The sequence below is a fragment of the Arvicanthis niloticus genome, chromosome 17, assembly GCF_011762505.2.
Source record: "Arvicanthis niloticus isolate mArvNil1 chromosome 17, mArvNil1.pat.X, whole genome shotgun sequence".
NCBI lineage: Eukaryota > Metazoa > Chordata > Mammalia > Rodentia > Muridae > Arvicanthis > Arvicanthis niloticus.
In genome coordinates, this window is record NC_047674.1 from 34,011,421 (window position 1) to 34,032,371 (window position 20,951).

The following is a 20,951-nucleotide window of genomic DNA, read 5'->3' on the forward strand; positions in this document are numbered from 1 at the left end:
TCTTACACCAGACACTTTTGGGTGCCCTAACTTCCCAGAGAGACCCAGTTACTGAGTTTTCTTCCCAGGGTTTAATGGTTGATTGTATGAGCAAAAATCATATTTTGTTGTAGTTGGTGTTGGGCTATTATTCTGGCTTACAGCACATCCCCCTGCCCCACAGAGCATGCTCCATGTATTGTCCTGAGAGGGTTCTAAGTTAGGGAAGTAGATGACTGGCTGCATTTCATTAACATTTCAGGTAGCCAAGGATTAAAATAGACAAACTAATTTGTAAGGTCTGCTGTGTTCTTTCTGAAATCTGGGTCCAGGATCCCACACTGAGAGCAGAGACTGCTGTCTACCTAACAGTACTTACTACTAGTCAGGGCATGGTCAGTGAGGAGCGGCAGTAAAAATCCCACAGTGCTCTCCCGTTCTTATGCTGTCATCTTTCCTTCTTCCCTATTTCATAGTCAGCACCTACACTTTCTTACATCTTTTATGGTTCCCTCTGTTGGCTTGTCCTGTGTGGGTGTGTGTATGTGTTGGGGGATGGTAGTGCGTCCCTGCATGTGATGTGTATGTGATGATCAGAGGATTCCTGCGGACTCCAGGAGTCAAAACTTAGGCCATCAAGTGCCCATCACACCCACCAAGCTATCTCTCTGGGGCTACCTTGGGAACTCTCCGTGTGTGCTGCACTAAGAAGTTTCTCAAGGACTTAGCTACAGGGATCCTACTTTTGTTGCTTTCTTATTTTGTGGCTCTTCCTTTTCACTCCCAGTCTACTCAGTCGAGCATCTCTGGAAGACCAGAACCCTATCTATTGATTCCTGAAGGCATTAAGTGTGTATCCTTCGGAGTGGAGTCTGGAGTCATCTTTTTAAATTTCTTTTTGTTTTATGCCTATTAGTATTTTGCCTGCATGTAAGTCTGTGCATCACATGCATGCCTGGCACCTGCCGAGGCTAGAAGAGTGTTTCAGATCCCCTGGAACTGGACCTAAGGGTATTGGGAATCAAACCTGGATCCTCTAGAAAAGTAGTCAGGGCTCTTAATTTCTAAGCTATATTTTTAGTTTCAAAGTCCAGCCATCTTACATACATGGATTAGAAAGGCAAAACAGTAAAGCTGTAAAGTTGACCCTGTGTTTTCTTCCTTCAGGGATCATCTTTGTCTTGTTTCTGCCTTTCCATGGCTTTCTGCTGCCTTGCAGGACTTAAGATTAAGAGACTCTGTATGGTCCAGGCTGTCTTAGAAATCACTGTATAGTCCAGGATGCACACAGAGTCCTAGCAGGCCTGCCATCTCTGTCTCATAAGTCCTGGGGGTGTAGACTAAGCCTCTGCCCACCTGGATTCATCGTTTAGTTGGTGATTTAATTTGTATAAGCCTACAGTAGATCAGGGTTTATTTGTATGTACTTTAGCTATTCTTTTTATTGTAGTATTTTGATTGTTTGCTGTGGGGTCTCATTCCACGGGCTGTTCTCAAATATACGATCCTCCTTCCTCAGCCTCTTGAATGCTGCCATTACAGGGCTTTCCTACTGTACTTCAGTTGGGTCTCATTGAAGCAACACTGTGTTGGAGGCTCTCTGTAGTCTAGGATGAAGCAACACTGTGTTGGAGGCTCTCTGTAGTCTACGATACTGTTCTGGTTTACTTTTGAAATGTGCAGTATTTTATGTATCTACCACATCTGCCTATTGTTTGTTGACATTTGAATTCTATGTGTATTTTGACAGAAGTGATTGACTGTGTTCTCTCTTATTTCTGGGAATATGAACCTAGGACAGAAATTGCTGAAGTTTATCTGACGTATTAATAAAACATTTTCCGGTGTGGTGGTATCAGTTGTTATTAATTGTGACGACATGTCCTGTTTTTGCTATTCTGAACCCACTGATTGATCAATCATCAAAGGGATTTGTTTGGTTTTAGTTTTGTTTTGAGACAGTGTCTCATACTATAGTCTAGGCAAGTCTGAAACTTACTGTTATCCAGGCTGGCTTTGAACCTATGTCAGTCCTGCCTCAGTCTCCTGAGTGGGATAAGAGGCATGAGCCACCACACATGGTCATTTAGTCCTTTTATTCTTAACTAGTCAGATAATTGTGTGCTGGATGCAGTGCTAGCTATCAGACCCAGGGCCTCATGCTCCCTAGGCACACAGCCCCCACCCCTCAGTGAGAAATGTTTCCTAACTACATAAGTACCATTTTCCAGATGCCCTTTCAAGTATCTTCTTCTTTTGGATCAACTTGACGTTTATGGGTTAAATATTGCCCCCCACCCTTTCCTGGGCACTAATCTTGTGGGTGGCAAATATTTGCTCCCATTCTGGACTCTGATTGCCTTTTTTGCTCATTGAGTGGTGCCATGTGGTCTGTCTCCGTTTCTTTGTTTTGTTTTTTGTTTTTAGAATGTATTTGATGTGTGTACGTCACAAGCATGCCTCTTGCCTCTGGAAGTCAGAAGAGTGTCGGGTCCCCTGGAACTGAAGTTACGGATGGTTGTGAGGCACCATGTGTGTGCTGTGGATCCTGGCCAGGTCCTTTGAAAGAGCAACATAAACTAATCACCAAGTGCCCTTCTCCCTAGCCGTCGTCTCTGTGACAGGGCCACACTGTGCCGCAAAGGCTGGCCTCAAACTCCCCACGCTCTGGACATTCTTCTGTCTTAGCCCCCACGGAGCTATGGCACCTTTTGATTGATAAACGTCGTTTTAGTTTACTTTTCTCATTGATCTCTACCATGATCTTGTGGAGTTTTCTTACATCATTAATATGTTTTTGCTTTTATAATTATCTAGTGTATCAAGAATTTTTTTATTCCATAAGATAGAGATGAATTCCTATTTTCCTACATGGGCTGTTAGTTGATTTATCTCATTTACTGAAAAGAGCATTTTCCTAGTTACTATTGTTGTAGTCAGTTGCCCATATATTCATGGTTCTGTGTCTGAGGCGGCTTTTCTGTTCTTTTGCTCTGTATCAGTAATACCACATTCTCACTGTACGTTTACAGTCCCACCCTCTTGATCTTAGCATAAGTTCTAGCGGGAACAGGAAAAGACCAGTGTGTGACCTAGGATGCTTGTCCTATTCACTGTTTCATCCCGTGCCCCCACCCCACCCCCCGCCATGTCCCTATGTGTACATGTCTGAAAGCCAGAGGTTAATATTCCATGTTCTTTTGCTTGTGTTTGTTTTTGAGACAGCGTATCTCACTGAATCTGAACTGAAATTGCCCTTTAGGCTACACTGTCATTCTGTCTGCTTCTCCGTGCTGGGGCTGCAAGCTCATCCCATCATGCCCTCATTTTATATGGGTTGTGGGGATGTAATCTCACATCCTCATGCCTGTGACAGTAACATTACTCACCAAATCTCTCCCCACCTCTTCTACTGTATTCTTGTTGCTGGTATATGATGTGCATTTAGTTAATGACTATTGGTCACACACACACTTCTTAGATGCTGTGTATCGAGAGCCTCATTCTGCCTTAGGTGCTACAAATCTAAGCTAATTTCCCCTGAGCTTTATTGAGGTATGGTTGACAAATAGAAAGTAAATTTAATAGTTGTTCATAGTATTACCTTTCTGTTTCTATCTCCCTCCCTCCCTGCCTCCTTCCCTCTGTCCCTCCCTCCCTCATTACCTCCCTTCACCCCCCTCATTCCTTTTCTTTTGTGTTTTAAGACAGGATCTCACTGTAGCCTTGGCTAGCCTGGGACATGCTATGTAACCAGGCTGGTCCTAAACTCAAGAGATCTGCCTATTTTTATTGACTCGCTCTTTGTCATCATCCCCAACTCTACCAGGTGAGGGATCTCTCCCTGTTGTAGCCCTAACTGCTAGTCTCACAGAGCTCCACCTGTCTCTACCTCGAGTACTGGTGTTAACTGCTCATGCCACTACGTCTGGATTCTATTTCTTTAATGTTGCATTTTCTTTACTGTGTATCTGTGTATGCCACTGTGTGTGTGCCTGTGGAGGCCAGAGGACAGTTTGAGGCAGTTGCTTCTCTCCTCCCATGTAGGTCCAGGGAGTTGAACTCTGCTCACTAGGCTTGGTGTCTGGTGTCTTTACCCCTGAGCCATCCCACCAGCCCACTGTCTCCGTTTCTTGTATGTATCATCATGAATCTTTTAGGAAATAAAGGTATTGGTCAGTATTGAAGTAGGTAACATTAAGTGCTATTTCAGAATACTGACACTTTATTGAGGAATTCTACTGCATTGTAAGTTTGCTACTTGGAAAGAAATGTGTTAATAAAACTCAGACAGCACATGATTAGTTGTCTGCTGTCTGCCCTGTTTTAAAATCTTTTTTTTTTTTTTTAAATGCAGATGTGGAATTAGAAGAAGCTATTAGAAGAAGTCTTGAGGAAATGTAATTAAAGATATTACCACACAACATCAAGTGGCCTTGAAGAGACTCAGGAAAATGAATTCTTGACTTTGTTTTCTAAAGGAGACCAGAAATCTACTAGGATAAATTTATCAAAAACATGTCTTACTGTTTTCTATGTTCAGAATCTCTATGTTGCTTTGTAGTTTGTGCTATTATTTAAAAAATGAATGGAAGGAACAGAATGCATACCAATGGAAACATAAATCATGTTCTAATAATGGGTGACATGTTTCTCCAACTAACGTCGAGTTCATGCGTTTAGGTTGCAGTCATTTTCTAGAAGGAAAAGCGTGTAAGTTCTGTCTCTCCTTAGCATTGCATCATATTCTGTGCTTTATAAATGGCTCTGTTTTATTTTTTTAGGAATGAAAATGAATATAAATAAAAGGTGCCATAACTCAGTTTTTTCCAGAAATTCTGTGTGTTATGTGACCCTAATGTATAATATACCTTGGAGATCACTGTTTATAATTATTAGAAGAGAGGAATGGACATTGATCACAGAAACAGATTCAAGTCGGCAAGGTTCCATGTGCTATCATGCAGGTGTATGCTTGCTCTGATTAGTTTCACATTGCTACAATAAAAACATCTTTAAAGCGACTTAGATGAAACCTTTTCTATCCCTTCAGACTTTTGTATGATTTGGAATATCAAAGTATATACACAGAATTAAACTTACTTTAGTATAAGTTCTTTATTATATTTCATGCAAACCTTTTTAATCATTTTCTGGTTTTTTTGTAAATACACTTTTAAAGAAATAATGTTAAAGTCTAGTCTACTCAGGAATAATTCTTAACTTCTTAAAAATTCAGCTTCATGTGGACTGTCTTGTCTAGTTCTTCATTGAGTTACATCTGGAATGGTATATTTAGTTCTTAAGGCTTCATTGAGAGTGAAAACCTTGCATCAGTGGGAGAAGCGGCATCTCGTATTGCCTTGAATTGTAGGTTCCATGTTATTTGGGCAGAAGTGTCATATAAAATACTTGAGACATAATTTGTCAATATTAAATATATTTCTCTAGCCAGGCATGCCTGTGATTCCAGCACTCAGTCTGAGACAGGAAGACCACCCTGTGGTGAGACTCTGTCACAGAAAGACAAAGTAACAAATTTCTAAATATGAAGCTTTTCTTTTTGGTTAAGACAGAAAGATGTAGCTTGCATTTTATCCTTTTTCTGCAGCACTGGATAATTTAGTCTGGAATCAAATGTCTGGTCTTTTCATGTTCCTTCCTCTGGCTCTCCTGGAGGAGATAGCAAGCTCCTACAATGGCCTCTGGCTATTCCTCTTCTACTTCCTAAGTGGTCCTCTGCGGACTTTTTAGTAGATATTATATGTTGAGAATTTGATATTCATATTGCAAAATCAACCAGACTGTGGTTTATTTTTCTTCTGTTTTTGTTTTCTTATTTTATTCTATGTGTATGAGTACACTGTCTCTGTCTTCAGACACACCAGAAGAGGGCATCAGATCCCTTTACAAATGGTTGTGAGCCACCATGTGGTTGCTGGGAGTTGAACTCAGGACCTATGGAAGAGCAGTCAGTCTCTCCCAGCCCCCTATTTTTGTTTTTAAGGTGGTGGCAGTGTGCCTTCCAGGCTGCTTTGACATTTTATGTTAAGGTGTCAAGCAAGGCCATAAAAGGTGTTCCTAGGACCTTAAACACATTTGCAGGAGCTTGGTAAACACCACCACTAAAACACGGGCTCACCCAGCATGCTGTATACTGATAGTCTCTTAGGGAGCTTCTGGGTTAAGTATATGGTTCACGTGTGCTCACTCAGCATACACTCGCTGTAGGCTGTCAGGGACTCCCTCCCAGCAGTTCACAGGGCATGCACAACATCTTGGGCTGTAATAGACAACAGCTGAACATTGTGGTTTGACAAGAAAGGGGTATTTCACTGAGGCTCCTAAGAAGAGGTAATGTTACCACTGACTGCATTTCTACTCACTAAGTGATTTAAAACATTATAAAACTGCATTGTAATTTAGACAGGAGTCATTAATAACAAAGTTGTAGATTACTACCACAAATGTATTTGTAATACTGATTTTTTTCATGCCATCATTAATTCATTTTTTCACAAGTTACTGTTGTGTTTATAAAAAGATAAAGAGAGGAGGAATATGTTCTATGGAGGTGTAGTCAGGTGTGGGGAAGGGGTGCCTCTGCAGGCCCATGCTAAAGCATCTCGTCCCCCTATTAAGGGCATGGGGAGGGAGGTTAAGAGGGTAGTAAAGGCAGAAAGAGAGAGAAAGAGTAGAGGCTGGCCATGAACACAGGAAGAGAGAGAAGGGGGGATGGGGAAAGAAAGGGGAAGGGAAAGCAAGAGTAAGAGAAAATAAGAGGAGGGGGAGGAGGTAATCAGCCCCTTTTATAGTGGGTCAGGCCTACTTGGCTGTTGCCAGGTAACTGGGGCAGAGCTTAGAATGCTACTATGTGACAGCAACTGCTTGGCGTACCTGAGATGTGACTGTGATCCTAAGTGCTCCTGTCCCTCTACTGATCAGACAGGAGAGTGGGCTGTATGGACAGTATTAGATAATAAGTAAGCAGATAAAGCCATATCTGTTAGGGATCATGTACTGACTGAAGGAGGGAGGGAGATGTACAGGGTTGACACTGAGCTTACCTGCAGCTCTGGGGATCTCAAATCCGGGGCACTATCTTGCTGTACAGCCTGGGTTAGCCTCCAGCTTGCAGGGATTACAGATAGGCACCACTGTGCACAACTCAGAAGATATTTTTAACATCCAGGAGAATTTTCACTGATAAGTGAGCTTAAGCAAAGATTGGAAGGAGGCTAAGGAAAGAGCCATGTGAAGATCAAACAGGGTAGCCCCTGACCTTGAGAGATGCTTTCTTGTTTACTCTGATGAACCATTGGAGGTTTTCGAGAGTTTATGATACAGTCTATTGTGTTTGAATACTGTAGTGAGGGTCCATGGGAGAGGCAAGACAGATGCTGAGAGAGCAGATGGGGCTTTGCCGTCATCCAGGTGAAGACCGACCGGATGATGGTATATTGTTGATCAAGATGGATTCTGAAGGTAGAACTGGTACTTATTAATGGATTGTATCTAAGATACAAGAGTGAAAGAGTCCAGGGTGATTTTAGGCTCGGTGCCTGAGAATTACCTGGCTTCCTGCTTGTGAAGTCAAGGTAGGCACAGCAGGGATGTAAAAGAAAGATTTGCAACCTGCACCAAGCAGGAAGAGCTCGGAGCTATTACCAAAGCAAAGCTCTTCAGAAACTCAGGAAGCACTGAGGGATCTTGCTTTTCAGGGATCCCATATACATGAAAGAGCATGCCCATTCCAAATCATGCTGAGGTTAAGGTTGTAACTTATATAAGGAAAAGTGCATACACACGTCTTTAGACAGGAACATACCCATAGCAGTTTAGTGTGGAAATGCCTTCTGTGGATGCTCAACTTGTGAAACATACCTGCTATTTTACTTTCCTACTGCTGTGATAAAACACCATGACCAAGGCAACTTGTAAAAGAAACCATACAGAGTCCGAGTCAATGATGGCGGCAGAATGTTCCACTGGGAATAGCTTGAGTCTTTTCAAACTTGCCCACAGTGATACACTTCTTTCAGCACGACACACTTGATCCTCCCCAGTGACGTAGGACCCAAGTGTTCAAGTGCCAGAGGGGGCATCTCATTCAAACCACAGAGGCAAATGCTATACCACAGAGCTATGTCTGCAGCCCCTTTTATTTTTCCTTTTGACACCGGCGCTTGCGGAAGCTACCCAGACTAGTCTTGAATTCACGCAGGCCCAAGTTACACAACCCTGTCTCAGCCTCCAGAGTAGCATTAGACCTGCGACCTGCCCAAGCTCAGACTTTCAAGTCTACAAAATGTTCAGATTTCACGGTTGTGTCGTCAGATGACAGTGTTGAATGAAGCCAAGATAATCCACTGTTCGTTGGTATTAAGATGAGTTGGGGCGGGGGGGGGGGGTTGGGGGGCGGGACTAGAAGCCAGCCTTACTTAAGGGGCTTGTCTCTGTTCAGTATCTAATGGCTTTGAGTTCTGGGTAAAGGATATAAATGAACTTTGTTTCCCATTTTCTGTACCCTGTGCATAGAGAAGACAAAACAGAACTTTAGGTAGATGCGGCTTTGCATTTCAGCCCTACTGACCTCTACAGCTTCTGACATATGAGCTTTCTGAATATCATCCGCAGAGGATTTAAACAAGTTATGTGCGAAGGTAATAACCCTTTCATTGGAAAGGCGGGACAACACAGATGCACTTGGCTTCTCCTTATTTGGAGCTCGTGGTCCAGGCTTTCCCTGTCCTCTCCGGGAGCCGCCTGGTCACCGGACAGGTCGGACTAGTAAAGATTGCCCTCAGGGCGTACTGGATTTGTCTCCTGCTCTTCGCACGTCACGGGCTGCACCCACTGCATCCTTGCAGTGACTCGTGGGTGCTGGGAGGACCGGCGGAGGCCCTCGGTGCGCCGGGACAGGGTTCCCCACCCTGGCGTGCGGGCGCCCGCGCTCGCGCCTGCCCTTGTTTGGCCGCGCGGCCTCGGGGGTGGGGAGGTGGGGGCGGTGCCGTCCGCGTCAGCGGCGCCCGCGGTGACGGCGACGTGCGGCCCGCGCCACTGCTGCCCGCGGACGCCGAAGGACCCCCGGAGCTCATGGCCCAGGCGAAGATCAGCGCCAAGGCCCACGAGGGCCGCTTCTGCCGCTCATCGTCCATGGCCGACCGCTCCAGCCGCCTGCTGGAGAGCCTGGACCAGCTGGAGCTCAGGTGAGGGCGGCGGGGGCGCGCGCGGCCGGGGGCGCGCTCTGGGTGGGCTCCCCTCCCCCGGCCCGGAGGACCTGCGAGCGGGGGCGGCTTGCAGAACTTCCAGGACCTTCTGCTCTGTCCTCCTCTGCCTTTAACTTTCCTGTTTCCAGGAGAGAGGCAGCAGGTTGGTGTGGTCCCCCCCCCTTCACCACACACTGTAGTAAGTTGTTTTTTGCCCCAGATCACTTCATAGTCAGACGAGAGTAAGGAGAAAACAAAAATCCAGGACTGTCCATCCTGGGGACCAGCGAGAATCAGACTCATGAGGGGCCGCGCGAGGTACCCAAGTTGGATACCATCTTTCATTCTCCTGAGCACGTGCAGTCCCCTCTGCAGTCTGTCCCTGTTTGTTGTGCGTTTAGAACACCTTGGAAGTGCCAGTCGCAGGCTTGAAAACACCAAAGGCAGGAGTCACACTCTCCCTAAGATTCTGTCACGGGGACAGCCTTGTAGTAAAATTTCTAAATCATGCCGACTACTAGCAAATGCTGTGAACACTTCGTGGGCTTATGTATCTGGTGGAGCCCTTATGTGTCTGGTGGAAACGTTAACGTCTCCAAAGTTGTGCAAGTTTTGATTGTGTGCAGGTGTTGTTCCATGGAAATCTTATCAAGACGCCCTGACACACTCTGTTCTCGAGTTTTCTCCAGGTTCTGCGTAAGCAGAAGAATATGAGCCAAAGTCTTAAGAGTCTTGTGTGTCTTCATCTGCCTCCGTGCATCCACCAGACACAGGGAAGTGCAGTGTTTGTTACAAGTGAGGCGTTCGTTACTATTACTATTACTATTACTATTACTATTAGAGCCAGAAGGTGTAAAAACTTTGACAGCCTCCGGAGTAGCCACAGAGAAGTCTCAACCCTATGTCTCCCATCCCGGAGGGAGACAAAGGGACCTGCGCTGAGAAAGGGGCCTCAGCTTTAAAGCCCCTCTGAAGAGAGGGCAATGTTTCTGTCTGTGAGGTAGGCTCTGACCTTTGACCACGTATGCTCTACCTTTCCCTTGAAAGGCTTCAGGAAGTTGTTACTCTTCTTCAAGCTGAGTCATTGTTCTGAAACTGGAGTTGATCCTGCCCACGTGCTGAGTCCTCCCTCTTCTCCTGGGGGCCGCTTGAAAGTCTGGGATTTGCACAGTGTCCCATTCTAAGGTCTGCTTACTGTCAAAGGACTCCTGATTAGGGCACATAAGCGATTAAATTATGTTACTTATTAACAGATTAACAGTTGTGCTGAAGGGGGTTTCTTACTGTGTTTAATGGTTCAAGGCCTTTACCAGTAACTGCGAATTTCTGTTAAGTCTTCTTTCTCCCTTAAAAATGTAATGCACACTTAGAAGTAATTACGTCAGAAGGTGCAAAGAAAGAGAGAGAGGTGCTGCCTCTTAAGGTTTGGGGCCTCCTTTTAGAAGCCACCTGGACATTGTGGCAGAGCAGGACACTATTCAAAATTAGGCTTTTTAAAATATGGGTACAGAAAAGATGACACTCCTGTGACTTCCCTTACCTCTCATTGTGTAAGTGTCTGAGGAAAACAGTGGACAGGGTACTGTAAATCATTGGTTTGTAGCCAGTGGGCATCTTCCATTCAGTTGAATGGAACAGCAAAAAAAAAAAAAAAAAAAAAAAAATCCCACTGTATCCTCTTGAAACTGAAACCACACCAAAGGCTTTACTTCCTTCAGGATGAACTGACCACTGGGGCGTCTAAAATGCTTTGAAATGTTTAGCCCTGTTTTACAAACTGGTAAAGGATGTCATTTGTTTCTATGGCTTATAATATTAGCTACATCATCTTACATTAAAAAAAAATCTTTTTTTTTACTACATCTTTTCTCCTACGGTGTTTTCTCTAAAAAGGTAACCCTGTCCTTTACTGATTTTCACGACTAGTCCTATGGGGATTCTGTGCTTGTCGAGGCTAAGTGCCTTCCTTTTTAGTGGTTCTAAATAATCCACATTAGCCTCAGTCTGTAGGCTAGGCCTCGGGTCTCTGTGGAAGTTACCACTATCTGTATTATGAGAAACCGAAGCTCAGATATTCACAATGTGTCTCAGTCCAGTGCAGCGGGCTTCACATACGAACATGGCAAGACTGGCTGCTTACATCAGCACCATGTGTCCTGGTCTTGAATATCACTTTTCAAACCGTCCAGCTGACATATGAATGAGTATGATTTTGCCAAAAGAGAAGAAAATCAATTTAGCATTTGATTCCGTAAACACTGAAGACCTAGACCATGCCAGTTAATTGAGTAGCTTCTAGAAGCTGTGGGTCATAAGGGAGCAGTTCAAGGGCTGGGGTTTGGACACTGGCCCAGGAGGTACAAATGATTGGCAGGACTGGGAGATTGGCTGCTTACACATCTCCCAAATCCGATCCATCCCACAGTGAACTAGCTGCTCCTTTCCAGTTCACTCAGCGAGGAAATGACTGCCAGCAGGGGCCAGGGAAACCAGCTCCCCCACCCCCCCACACACACATACTTAAGTTTCTTACTGTTTAAGGTTCCTCTTAGGATGTGCCAGTGTTCCAGAACCCACAAAGCAAGTTGACACCATATTTAATTTGGAGTAACAGTCTGTAATTTAGAAAGAACACTTTTCGTGTACACTGTAATTTTGAATCTTACAAAACCCCTGGGAGAGGAGGGCGTTATCTTTTAGCAATGGGAACGCTGGGCTGTGATGGGACTTGGTTGGAAGGATGTTTGTCTAGCATGTTCATCACCCTAAGTTTGATCTCTGGCTTCAGAAAACCAGCATGGTGGTGCATGCCTATAGCCCAAATCCTAGAGTCACGAGGATTTGGTCATCCTGGGTTACATAGTGAGTTCTGGGTCCGTCTGGGACAGAGGAGACGCTGTATGGGGATGGTGGGGGGGGGGGGGGTGCGACGGACTGAGGGACTAGGTGCCTTGCCTTACTGGTCACTGGTTTGTTCACAATGAGGGTGAGTGAAACACAGCATTTTGGTGACTGGGAAAACCAATTCCGGACAGTATGGAGATGTCCTGGGTCTCACATGGAGCCTGGTCCATGAGTTTAAGAATGAGTTTAAGAAAAAGTTTCCTTGCCGGGCGGTGGTGGCGCACGCCTTTAATCCCAGCACTTGGGAGGCAGAGGCAGGCGGATTTCTGAGTTCGAGGCTAGCCTGGTCTACAGAGTGAGTTCCAGGACAGCCAGGGCTATACAGAGAAACCCTGTCTTGAAAAACCAAAAAAAAAAAAAAAAAAAGAAAGAAAGAAAAAGTTTCCTTCACATAAATCCTTGGAGATGAGTGGCTGCTGCCTCCCTGTTTATGAAAGCATGTGATTTTGTCATTGCCAAATGAGCCTGTGTTCATGACAGTAAGTACAGGATGACCAACCGTGAAACCAGCGCATGCTGACATCATCTGTGTCGGTTGACTCATGCTGAATTTCTCAGTCAGTTCGGTCAGTCACTGTGCTAAACTCCAGGCCTGCTTTGCTTCATTTGTTTGGCCGCAGCCTAGATCTCCTTATCATTGGTGGGGGGGTGGGGGGTGGGGGGGTGGGGGTGGGAATTTCCGAAAAGTCAGCAGTAGCTTCTCACACAACTGGTGGGTGGTTTGCAGTCTTGTGAGCTGCCGGTTAGGGACAACTGCCGGCACCTGATATTTTATACTTCCACTGCCACGGCAGGCTCATGAGACACCTGCAGGCTGGGAGCCAGGTGAGGATGCTCCAGTTTTATGCTTATGAAAATTCTTCCAAGGCCTGCTTAGGGTGATGTGAAATTGTCTAGAAGCTCCACCCAGTCAGCTGCGTTGTGAGGGTGTGTTCTTTCCCTGTTTGAACAGGTAACATGTAGCTGTTCCTTGGATCCCAGTCCGCTCAGAACTGCCAACAAGAGAAGAGTCATCCCCTGAGTTTATTAAGATTGTGTTTATATATGTCTATCCCAATTACTGGAGAAATGATAGAGAGGCAGGCAGTATTTAAGGCTCAGTCACTAATCGCAAACCAATGGGAAAGCTACATAGGTAACATTTTGTGAATCGAGTTTTACATATAGCACTAGTTGATAAACAGTGCAAATGGTCTTAAACAAGCCAGACAATGAAGAATGCTGGCTTAGTATGCATGAAGCCTTAGGTTCCATCACCAGGACTGACAAACCAGGCACGGGGTATGGTTGTAACGCCGGCACTCAGGAGGTAGAAGCAGAGGGAGCAGAAAAATTCAAGTGTGTTCCAAGCTAGCATGAGATACAGGAGGAGGTCCTGTCTCAAAAAAGAAGAGGTAGGTGGTGTGTGTGTGTGTGTGTGTGTAACAAAACAGTGTTGTCCTGGCTAGTTTTAAAGAAAATGACACAACTTACAGCCATGTGGGAAAAGGGACTCTGGATTGTGAAAATACCTCTATTAAGATGAAGCTGTAGGAAGCTGAGCAGTGGTGGTGCACGCCTTTAATCCCAGCACTTGGGAGGCAGAGGCAGGCGGATTTCTGAGTTCCAGGCCAGCCTGGTCTGCAGAGTGAGTTCCAGGACAGCCAGGGCTATATGGAGAAACCCTGTCTCGAAAAACCAAAAAAAAAAAAAAAAAAAAAAGATGAAGCTGTAGGAGCTGGAGAGATGGCTCAGAGGTTAAGAGCACTGGCTGCTCTTCCGTAGGTCCTGAGTTCAATTCCCAGCAACAATGTGGTGGCTCACAGCCATCTGTAATGGGGTCAGATGCTCTCTTCTGGCATTTGGGTATACACGTGTATAGAATACTCATATACATAAAATAAATAAATCTTAAAAAAAAAAAAAACCATCAAGCTGTAGGCAAGATCTCCACCTTCCTAATGCTGGAACCCTTTCATACAGTTTCTCATGATACTGTTATGAGTTGTAATGTAAATCTGTGTTTTCCAATAGTTTTAGAGGACCCCTGTGAAAGGGTTGTTTGATCCCAGAGGGGCTGTGACCCACAGGTTTAGACCAACTGCATTAGGTCTTTTTCTTTTTTTTAATGAGTGATTTGTGTATAAGAAAGCAGTGCATTGTGGGTGGTGCCTTGCTTAGGCTGGGAGTCCTGGGTCAGGCTGAGCAAGCTGTGAGTGAGCAAGGAAGGAAGCAGCATTCCCTGTGGCCTCTGCATCAGCTCCTGCCTCCAGGTCCCTGCCCTGTCTGAACACCGGAACTTCCTGGTGCGATGAATTGTGATATGGAAGAGTCTGGAAAATAAACCCTTTCCTCCCCAGGTTGCTTTTGGTGATGGTGACTATCACAGCGATAGAAGCCGTGACTAACACAAGCTCCAAAGGAGGTATTAATCTCCTTAACCGAAAGGAAGGGGGAAGCTGTGAACAGTTCCTGCCCAGGGGAAAGGGTTTTCTAAAAGATGCTAACTATAAGGAAGAATACTGTAAGAACAGCAAATGAAAGGCCCATGGTAACTAGATATGTGCATCGCACTGGCAACTTGTATTATGTATAAAGAACTCTTTCTCATGCCCCCCGCCCGCCCCCGTTGCTCGCTCTCTCTCTCTCTCTCCTCTCCCTCCCCCCCCCCACTTGCTGGACATCATACTCAAGGTTTTACAAACTGAAGTGCATTCTGTATGGCAAAGCTCTTTCCCCTTGCTCAAAATAGCCTTTTTATACACAGATGAAAGGTGTTTCCCCCCTAAGGATGTGTCCCTTTTCATCTGTTGTGTTAGCTCCACAGACTCACTGCCTTAACCGATTACTGTAAACGAGCCCTTTTTAGAACAGCCCTCATCCCACAGTCATCTCACATTTAATATGAGCTCGAGTGTTAGAATGGAATCTGGTCTGTGAGCATCTGTGCATCATCTCTCTAAACACGGGAGTCATAATTAGAGTTTCTAATTATAGACATCTCTCACTCGTGCCAGCTGGGCCTCCTTTGTACCTACTGGGCTCATGTATCTGCTAGAGGACAGTGCTGTAATCCAGGGGGCTGGGGGAAGCTCTTGCCCTGCCTTATGTTGTGGCCAGATTTGCCCATACAGTTACTTTTACTGGTTCTTAGAGACTGGTTCTTAGAGTGTCACAGTGTCACACCTAATAGCTGCATGCTATTTTGGGGGTTGACAGGTGTGTTCGATGGGGATGAGAATGGGAGGTCCTGGGGTTGAAGGACCAGTTCCCTCCATGGCCAGTGGTCTGAGTTAGAATGCCTGCCTGTGGTGGCCTCATGCTCTGAGGTCATCTGTCACTATTTCTCTACAAAAGCTGGAAATGTGGTCACTGTAACCTGTAAGAAAAGTGACCTGGAAACACAAATAGGTGAGATGCTTTTCTTTTGCTTTTCATGATTCAAACACCCTAGGTTTGTTCTCTGCATGCAGTGTGTGTGTGTGTGTGTGTGTGTGTGTGCGCGCGCGCGCGCGCGTGTGCATGTGCAGTAATGAATAAAGTGTTTTATGGCATGATTCGGGTTTTACACCAAAATCTTTAAGAGGCTTTCCCTTTAAATTTGAGAAAAGGCAAAACCCCCATCCCTGCAGCTGTCTAGTATAGAACCAGAAGACATCAGTCAATGCTATAAAGAGACAACAATTGTATTAAAGACATAAAGGTTGTATTTTTTTTTTTTTAATTTAAAGATGGTATGATCGTCTAAGAAATGGTAGTCATGACAGGACAACTGTTAGTATTTAATGCCATCGGTACTGCCAGCTGTAAGCTGAGCCTGCAAAAACAGCACGTCTCAAGCAGTAATAATTGACCAGACCAGAAATGTAATTAAAATTTTCTGCAACACTATCCACCAGGTCTCTAGAGCACTCAGAAATCCATAAGGCTTCTGTAAAGGATATTTAAAAGCTAATAAATAATATATAAAACTGAAGAAAAAGAGGGTTGGAGAGATGGCTCAGTGGTTAAGAACAGTGACTGCTCTTCCAGAGGTCCTGAGTTCAATTCCCACCAACCACATGGTGGCTCACAACCATCTGTAATGGGATCTGAAGCCCTTTTCTGGTGTGTCTGAAGACAGCCACAGTGTACTCATATAAATAAATAAATAAATCTTAAAAAAAAAAAAAAAACTGAAGAAAACAAGATGTAAATTAAATTACATTGCCATAAAGGATGTCAAATTTCTCCCCATTTTTAAAAAAGAAACTTTTTAACTTTTAAAAAAGAAACTTTTTAACTTTTAAAAAAGAAACTTTTTATCTGTACAAACTTTGTACAGTTTATATGGAGGAGTAAATATCTATGTTATCTTTACAGAAGATTTTGGGGGGAGGTTGTGCTACCAATTATTGCATGGGACAAAGCCCATGATGCTGTAAAGCAGGTGGGGTGTGAGATAGCCAGTGTACTGACTGGAGGGGTTAAAGTGCACTTTGTATATATAGGTGGCACAGGATTTGATAGAATGCCGGAATCTATTTTGGTGGAATTAACAAATACTAGGAAGGTCAAAGTATTACAGAATATGGGAAAATACTATGACCAGAATATGAGGAAAGCAACTAAAACTTCAAAGGTATAAACTCCACACAAAGCCACAGCAGGCTGGAAACTCCCTCTCTTCAGGAACCAGGGGCAGGAAGGCCAGCCTGCATTATGCTGGGAAATCCTGTTGCAAAATAATAGTAGTAACAACAGCAGCAGCAACAACAAGATTTGAGAGATGACTCAGTGGTTAAAGAGCACTGGCTGCCATTGTAGAGGGTCTGGTTTGGTTCCCAGCATCCATCATAACCATCCATAACCCCAGTTCCAGGGGACTCACAGCCCTCGTCTGCCCTCTGCAGGCACGCATACAATGCACTTACATGCATGTAGCTAAAGCACTCAGTCACATAATAACAAATCTGTAATTAAGTAAACTGAGGCTCCCTTAACTGGGTAGGCTAACATACGCAGGATATCCCAGGGGCTTGAGGCTGAAACAGAGCACAGGGCCACCCTGAGTAATACAGTTATTATGAGTTTATCTCGGGGGCAGGGGCAGTATCTCTTTGGTGAGGACCATCCTGAACAAAGCTCACAGGGCAGTTGATTATGGCTTATCATGTCTGACCAGTAAGGAGTCAACGTGTGAGCATACAGACTCCAGCTCAAGCATTGAAGTAAGCGTCAGTGGCTGTCTCTGAGGGGTCAGAGTGAAGAGAATCAGACGGTCTACACGTGACACAGAACGCAGCAACGATACCCAGGAACCAGGTGGTTCTGAAGAGTAAGTTGGGAGAGAGATCAAGAAGGAGACAGAGAGAGAGGCAGATACAAATTCAAAACGCAAAAGAACAAATACAGATTTTTAAAGAACAAGTCCACATAAATGAAAATGGACTCTAACATTGCCCTCAACAGGAAACAGCTGAGCGAACAGGAGCCAGAGAGAATAGTTCATGTCTGCTGCCCAACCACTGAGGCAGGAGGATTGCTGCAAGTTCTAGGCCTGCCTTTGACAAAACAATTAACATCCAGGGAAGAATTTTTTTTTTTTTAAGTAATACCATTTTAGTTTTTTCTTTCTGAGACAATGTTTCTCTGTGTAGCCCTGGCCGCCCTGGAATTCTCTCTGTAGACCAGGCTGGCCCCACATTCAGAGGTTCATCTTCCTCGGCGTGTGTCATCTCACCTGGCACCTGAGTAATACAGTTTTAAAAAGTGCTCTTGCTGTCCTTTATACTTGAGCTGATGTAGACAGCAGCTGAGGAAAATGAACAGGGAGGACACTGTCCCTATAACGACCGTCTTGTTTTTGCCAATTCACACAGGGTTGAAGCTCTGAGAGACGCGGCTACTGCTGTCGAACAAGAGAAAGAAATCCTTCTGGAGATGATCCACAGCATCCAGAACAGCCAGGACATGAGGCAGATCAGCGACGGTGAGAGCCGTTTCCACAGGGCCGCCTTACAAGCCTAGGGAGTCTGTGATAAGCTTGCCCGTCGTTCGGTGTGCCTAGCCCAGTTCAGCATTAACGGCAGCCGGGGTGCAGCTGCCGCTGTCTGTCTGTCGGTGGTCTTCGTTTCACTGTGCTCCCCACACTGGCAGGGGTGGTGGGAGAAGGCCTGTGAGCTCCAGCAGGGTGGGGCAGGTAGTATGGCCTTGCAGCTCACCTCAGGAACACAGCCTTTTACAAGGTCCTGGACTGCAGGTACAGTAAAAGCTGAGCGACTAGGTGAAAGTAGAGACTGATGGAGCGATCTGAGGCGTGGCAAGCAAATGCATTGTCATGGTCCTCTGAGCAGGATGGCATCTGGAGACAGTGAGCTAATGAGCTGTGGAAATACGCAGCTCAACTCCCAGACCCAAAATGCTGTCCATCCACAATGGGTCCTGCCTAGCCTGTCTGTTCACCAGCGTGGTAAAAGATCAACGAGTTAGAGAGTTCTGGAACGGGAAAAGAGTTCATGGCCACCACAGCTTCCAGTCACTGGTAAAGATCACACCCGGGGTCAGCCTGAGTGTGTCTGCAGGGGGAAGGCCAGGACTTGCTGGGGAGCCTACTGGTCCAGTACTGCCATTGTTTCTTCTTGGCTGACAGTGGGTAGTGTGTTCTGACAAACATGCACATGCCCACATGCTGTGTGCAGCGTCAAGCCCCTAGTGCCCCTACTCCCCCGCCATAAGCCCTAGCCATCCTAACTAAACTGTGCTTGCTCTGAATTTACTCCATCCACGCTGTCCATGCCTCTGGCTTGTGTGGACATACAGACTCAGGATGATAGCTGTCCCTTTCTGTGTGAAGACTTCCGGGGAAGGAATTCTCTGCTCTGTAATCCAACACTTCCTTAGTTATGCTGATACGCTGTAGTATTTATGTCTTACCTTTAGAAACATTCACAGATGTGCTTGCAGAGAATAAAGATAGCACAAGTGCATGCCTTGGCACTGCTGAGGCGGGAAGTTTCTGCCTCACACTGACTGATGTTTCCTGTTTAGGAGAAAGAGAGGAACTAAACCTGACTGCCAACCGTCTGATGGGCCGGACCCTCACTGTTGAGGTCTCAGTGGAAACGATCCGAAACCCCCAGCAGGAGGAATCCTTAAAGCACGCCACGAAGATAATAGACGAGGTAGTCAGTAAGTTCCTGGATGACCTGGGGAATGCCAAGAGCCACCTGATGTCACTTTACAGTGCGTGCTCATCAGAGGTGCCACCTGGGCCGGTCGATCAGAAATTTCAATCAATAGTCATCGGTTGTGCTCTGGAGGATCAGAAGAAAATCAAGAGGCGATTGGAGACTCTGCTGAGGAACATTGACAACTCTGACAAGGCCATTAAACTATTAGAGCATGCTAAAGGAGCTGGTTCCAAAAGCCTGCAAAACACTGACAGCAAATTTAACTAGCCTTCAAATCCACAGGCCCTTACAAAAGATGTAGAAAAGAAAACTACTATTTTAAATAGCTCCGTCTTTATGTTAGGCATAACCACTTAATTGATACTGGTAATTATTTCAGATGGGGAAGTTTTCCAGTGTCAGCAGACACACAAATAACACTTTATACTAGGAATATTTCAGTCACCTACTTGGAAGTTTTGGACAGTGTTCCCATCTTGAACTGGACTCTAGCACTGTATATTTAACTTCTGAAGATGGACAAGCAGTGTGTGGGGGAGATAAAGGGGCGGGGCAGCAAAAATACTACTGCCCTTTCCTTGACTTCAGGACAGAGCACCCAGACCCTGGGGCAGTGCACTCACATCACAGTGTGAACAGAGCACCCAGTCCCCTTGAGCAGTGCACTCACACCACACAGTGCGCCTAGAAGGATAAACACATCAGAACTTCACTCTGCATGTTCTCCATGTTTTGGGCATCTGTTTTCTCTATGCATCTCATACCATGTAATTTTAGGTGTGTGTGGAAGCATGACAATGTGAAGAGCCCGCCTTCATTTTACCACTGTGAAGCTCCGCCCCCCCCCCACCCTGTGCGCTGCAGGGCCTCGCCCCACGGCCACGGCTGACTGCCTTTCTGTGCTGCCTTGAGCTCACGTGTGTGCAGCCACTTCTCTGTGGACAGTTGGGTGGTTTCACTTTGTTGCTGTGACTTGAACATGCTTCTGTCCGCTGAGCTTCATTCTGTTCTTGGTCTTCTTTGTATAAAATTCCATCGGGCCAAAGGATATATACATTTTCATGGCCCAGAAACATATTTCTAAACTTTTATAAGTTATATCAATTTGTACTGTCTTCAGTAATTAAAAGAATCCATTTCGCTGAACTTCTAGCATTGGGCATAATTTTTCTACAGTTAGACAACAAAGCCCTCTGTTTAATGGGTGCCTTGTTTCCTAAGAAGGCTGGCCAGCATGGCTGTCTTCTGAGTTCTCATTAAAAGTAAATCTGCTGCCGACGTACCAAACCCTCAGCTACTTTGACCCGCTACATTGAAATGAACTATTTCAAACTCAATTTCTATGGGGACGTTGACATTTTTCATACCAAAGACAAAGACTTACATGGACTGTTATCCATGCGGACATTACTGAGCTGAACTTTCTGTCCCGAAATGCTGTCTCTATGGAAAGCTGTTACCACCCGAGGCCAGCAGGCTTGATGCTTGTCATCATGTTCTTCACCAGCTTCTTAATCTTTAAAAAAGTACACACATTTCCCTTAGGTTCTCAAACGTCAGTGTCTGATTCCTTTGCACCCTGCTAAGATATGCCCAGCTCCCCAGCTCACCCCGTACCCATCAGAGTTTCCATCAGAAAGTCTGGCCACCTCCTTGACCTTTGTATTCCCTGCATCATTATTTCTCATTCCCTCCCTCTCCCTCTCCC

At 45.3% G+C, this 20,951-nt stretch overlaps 2 protein-coding genes across 5 annotated transcripts in view; both read left to right on the forward strand.

Annotated features, from left to right (window-relative positions):
- Znf451 (zinc finger protein 451) overlaps window positions 1-4,801 on the forward strand; it is a 54,336-nt gene extending 49,535 nt beyond the window's left edge. For 2 of the 4 annotated variants that reach the window (XM_034521224.2, XM_034521223.2), the window contains one exon: window positions 4,337-4,801. In XM_034521224.2, coding sequence (XP_034377115.1) covers window positions 4,337-4,383 — 47 coding nt within the window. In that variant the 3' untranslated portion in view covers window positions 4,384-4,801. The remainder of the gene's footprint in view (window positions 1-4,336) is intronic. The other 2 variants (XR_013104659.1, XM_076915124.1) reach the window with 2 other exon arrangements.
- Window positions 4,802-8,926: 4,125 nt separating this feature from the next.
- Window positions 8,927-20,389, forward strand: Bag2 (BAG cochaperone 2). Its single transcript, XM_034521871.2, has 3 exons — window positions 8,927-9,188; window positions 17,933-18,042; window positions 19,101-20,389. The coding sequence occupies exons 1-3, from the start codon at window positions 9,076-9,078 to the stop codon at window positions 19,508-19,510; spliced, it is 633 nt and encodes a 210-aa protein (XP_034377762.1). The 5' UTR covers window positions 8,927-9,075; the 3' UTR covers window positions 19,511-20,389.
- Window positions 20,390-20,951: the final 562 nt, after the last annotated feature.

Bases quoted from the DNA above. Each gene is read 5' to 3' on its own strand.
- Bag2 (XM_034521871.2), top strand. From the start codon at position 9,076: ATGGCCCAGGCGAAGATCAGCGCCAAGGCCCACGAGGGCCGCTTCTGC. The intron at 9,189-17,932 runs GTGAGGGCGGCG...CAATTCACACAG, and splicing joins CTGGACCAGCTGGAGCTCAG to GGTTGAAGCTCTGAGAGACG. The intron at 18,043-19,100 runs GTGAGAGCCGTT...TTTCCTGTTTAG, and splicing joins CATGAGGCAGATCAGCGACG to GAGAAAGAGAGGAACTAAAC.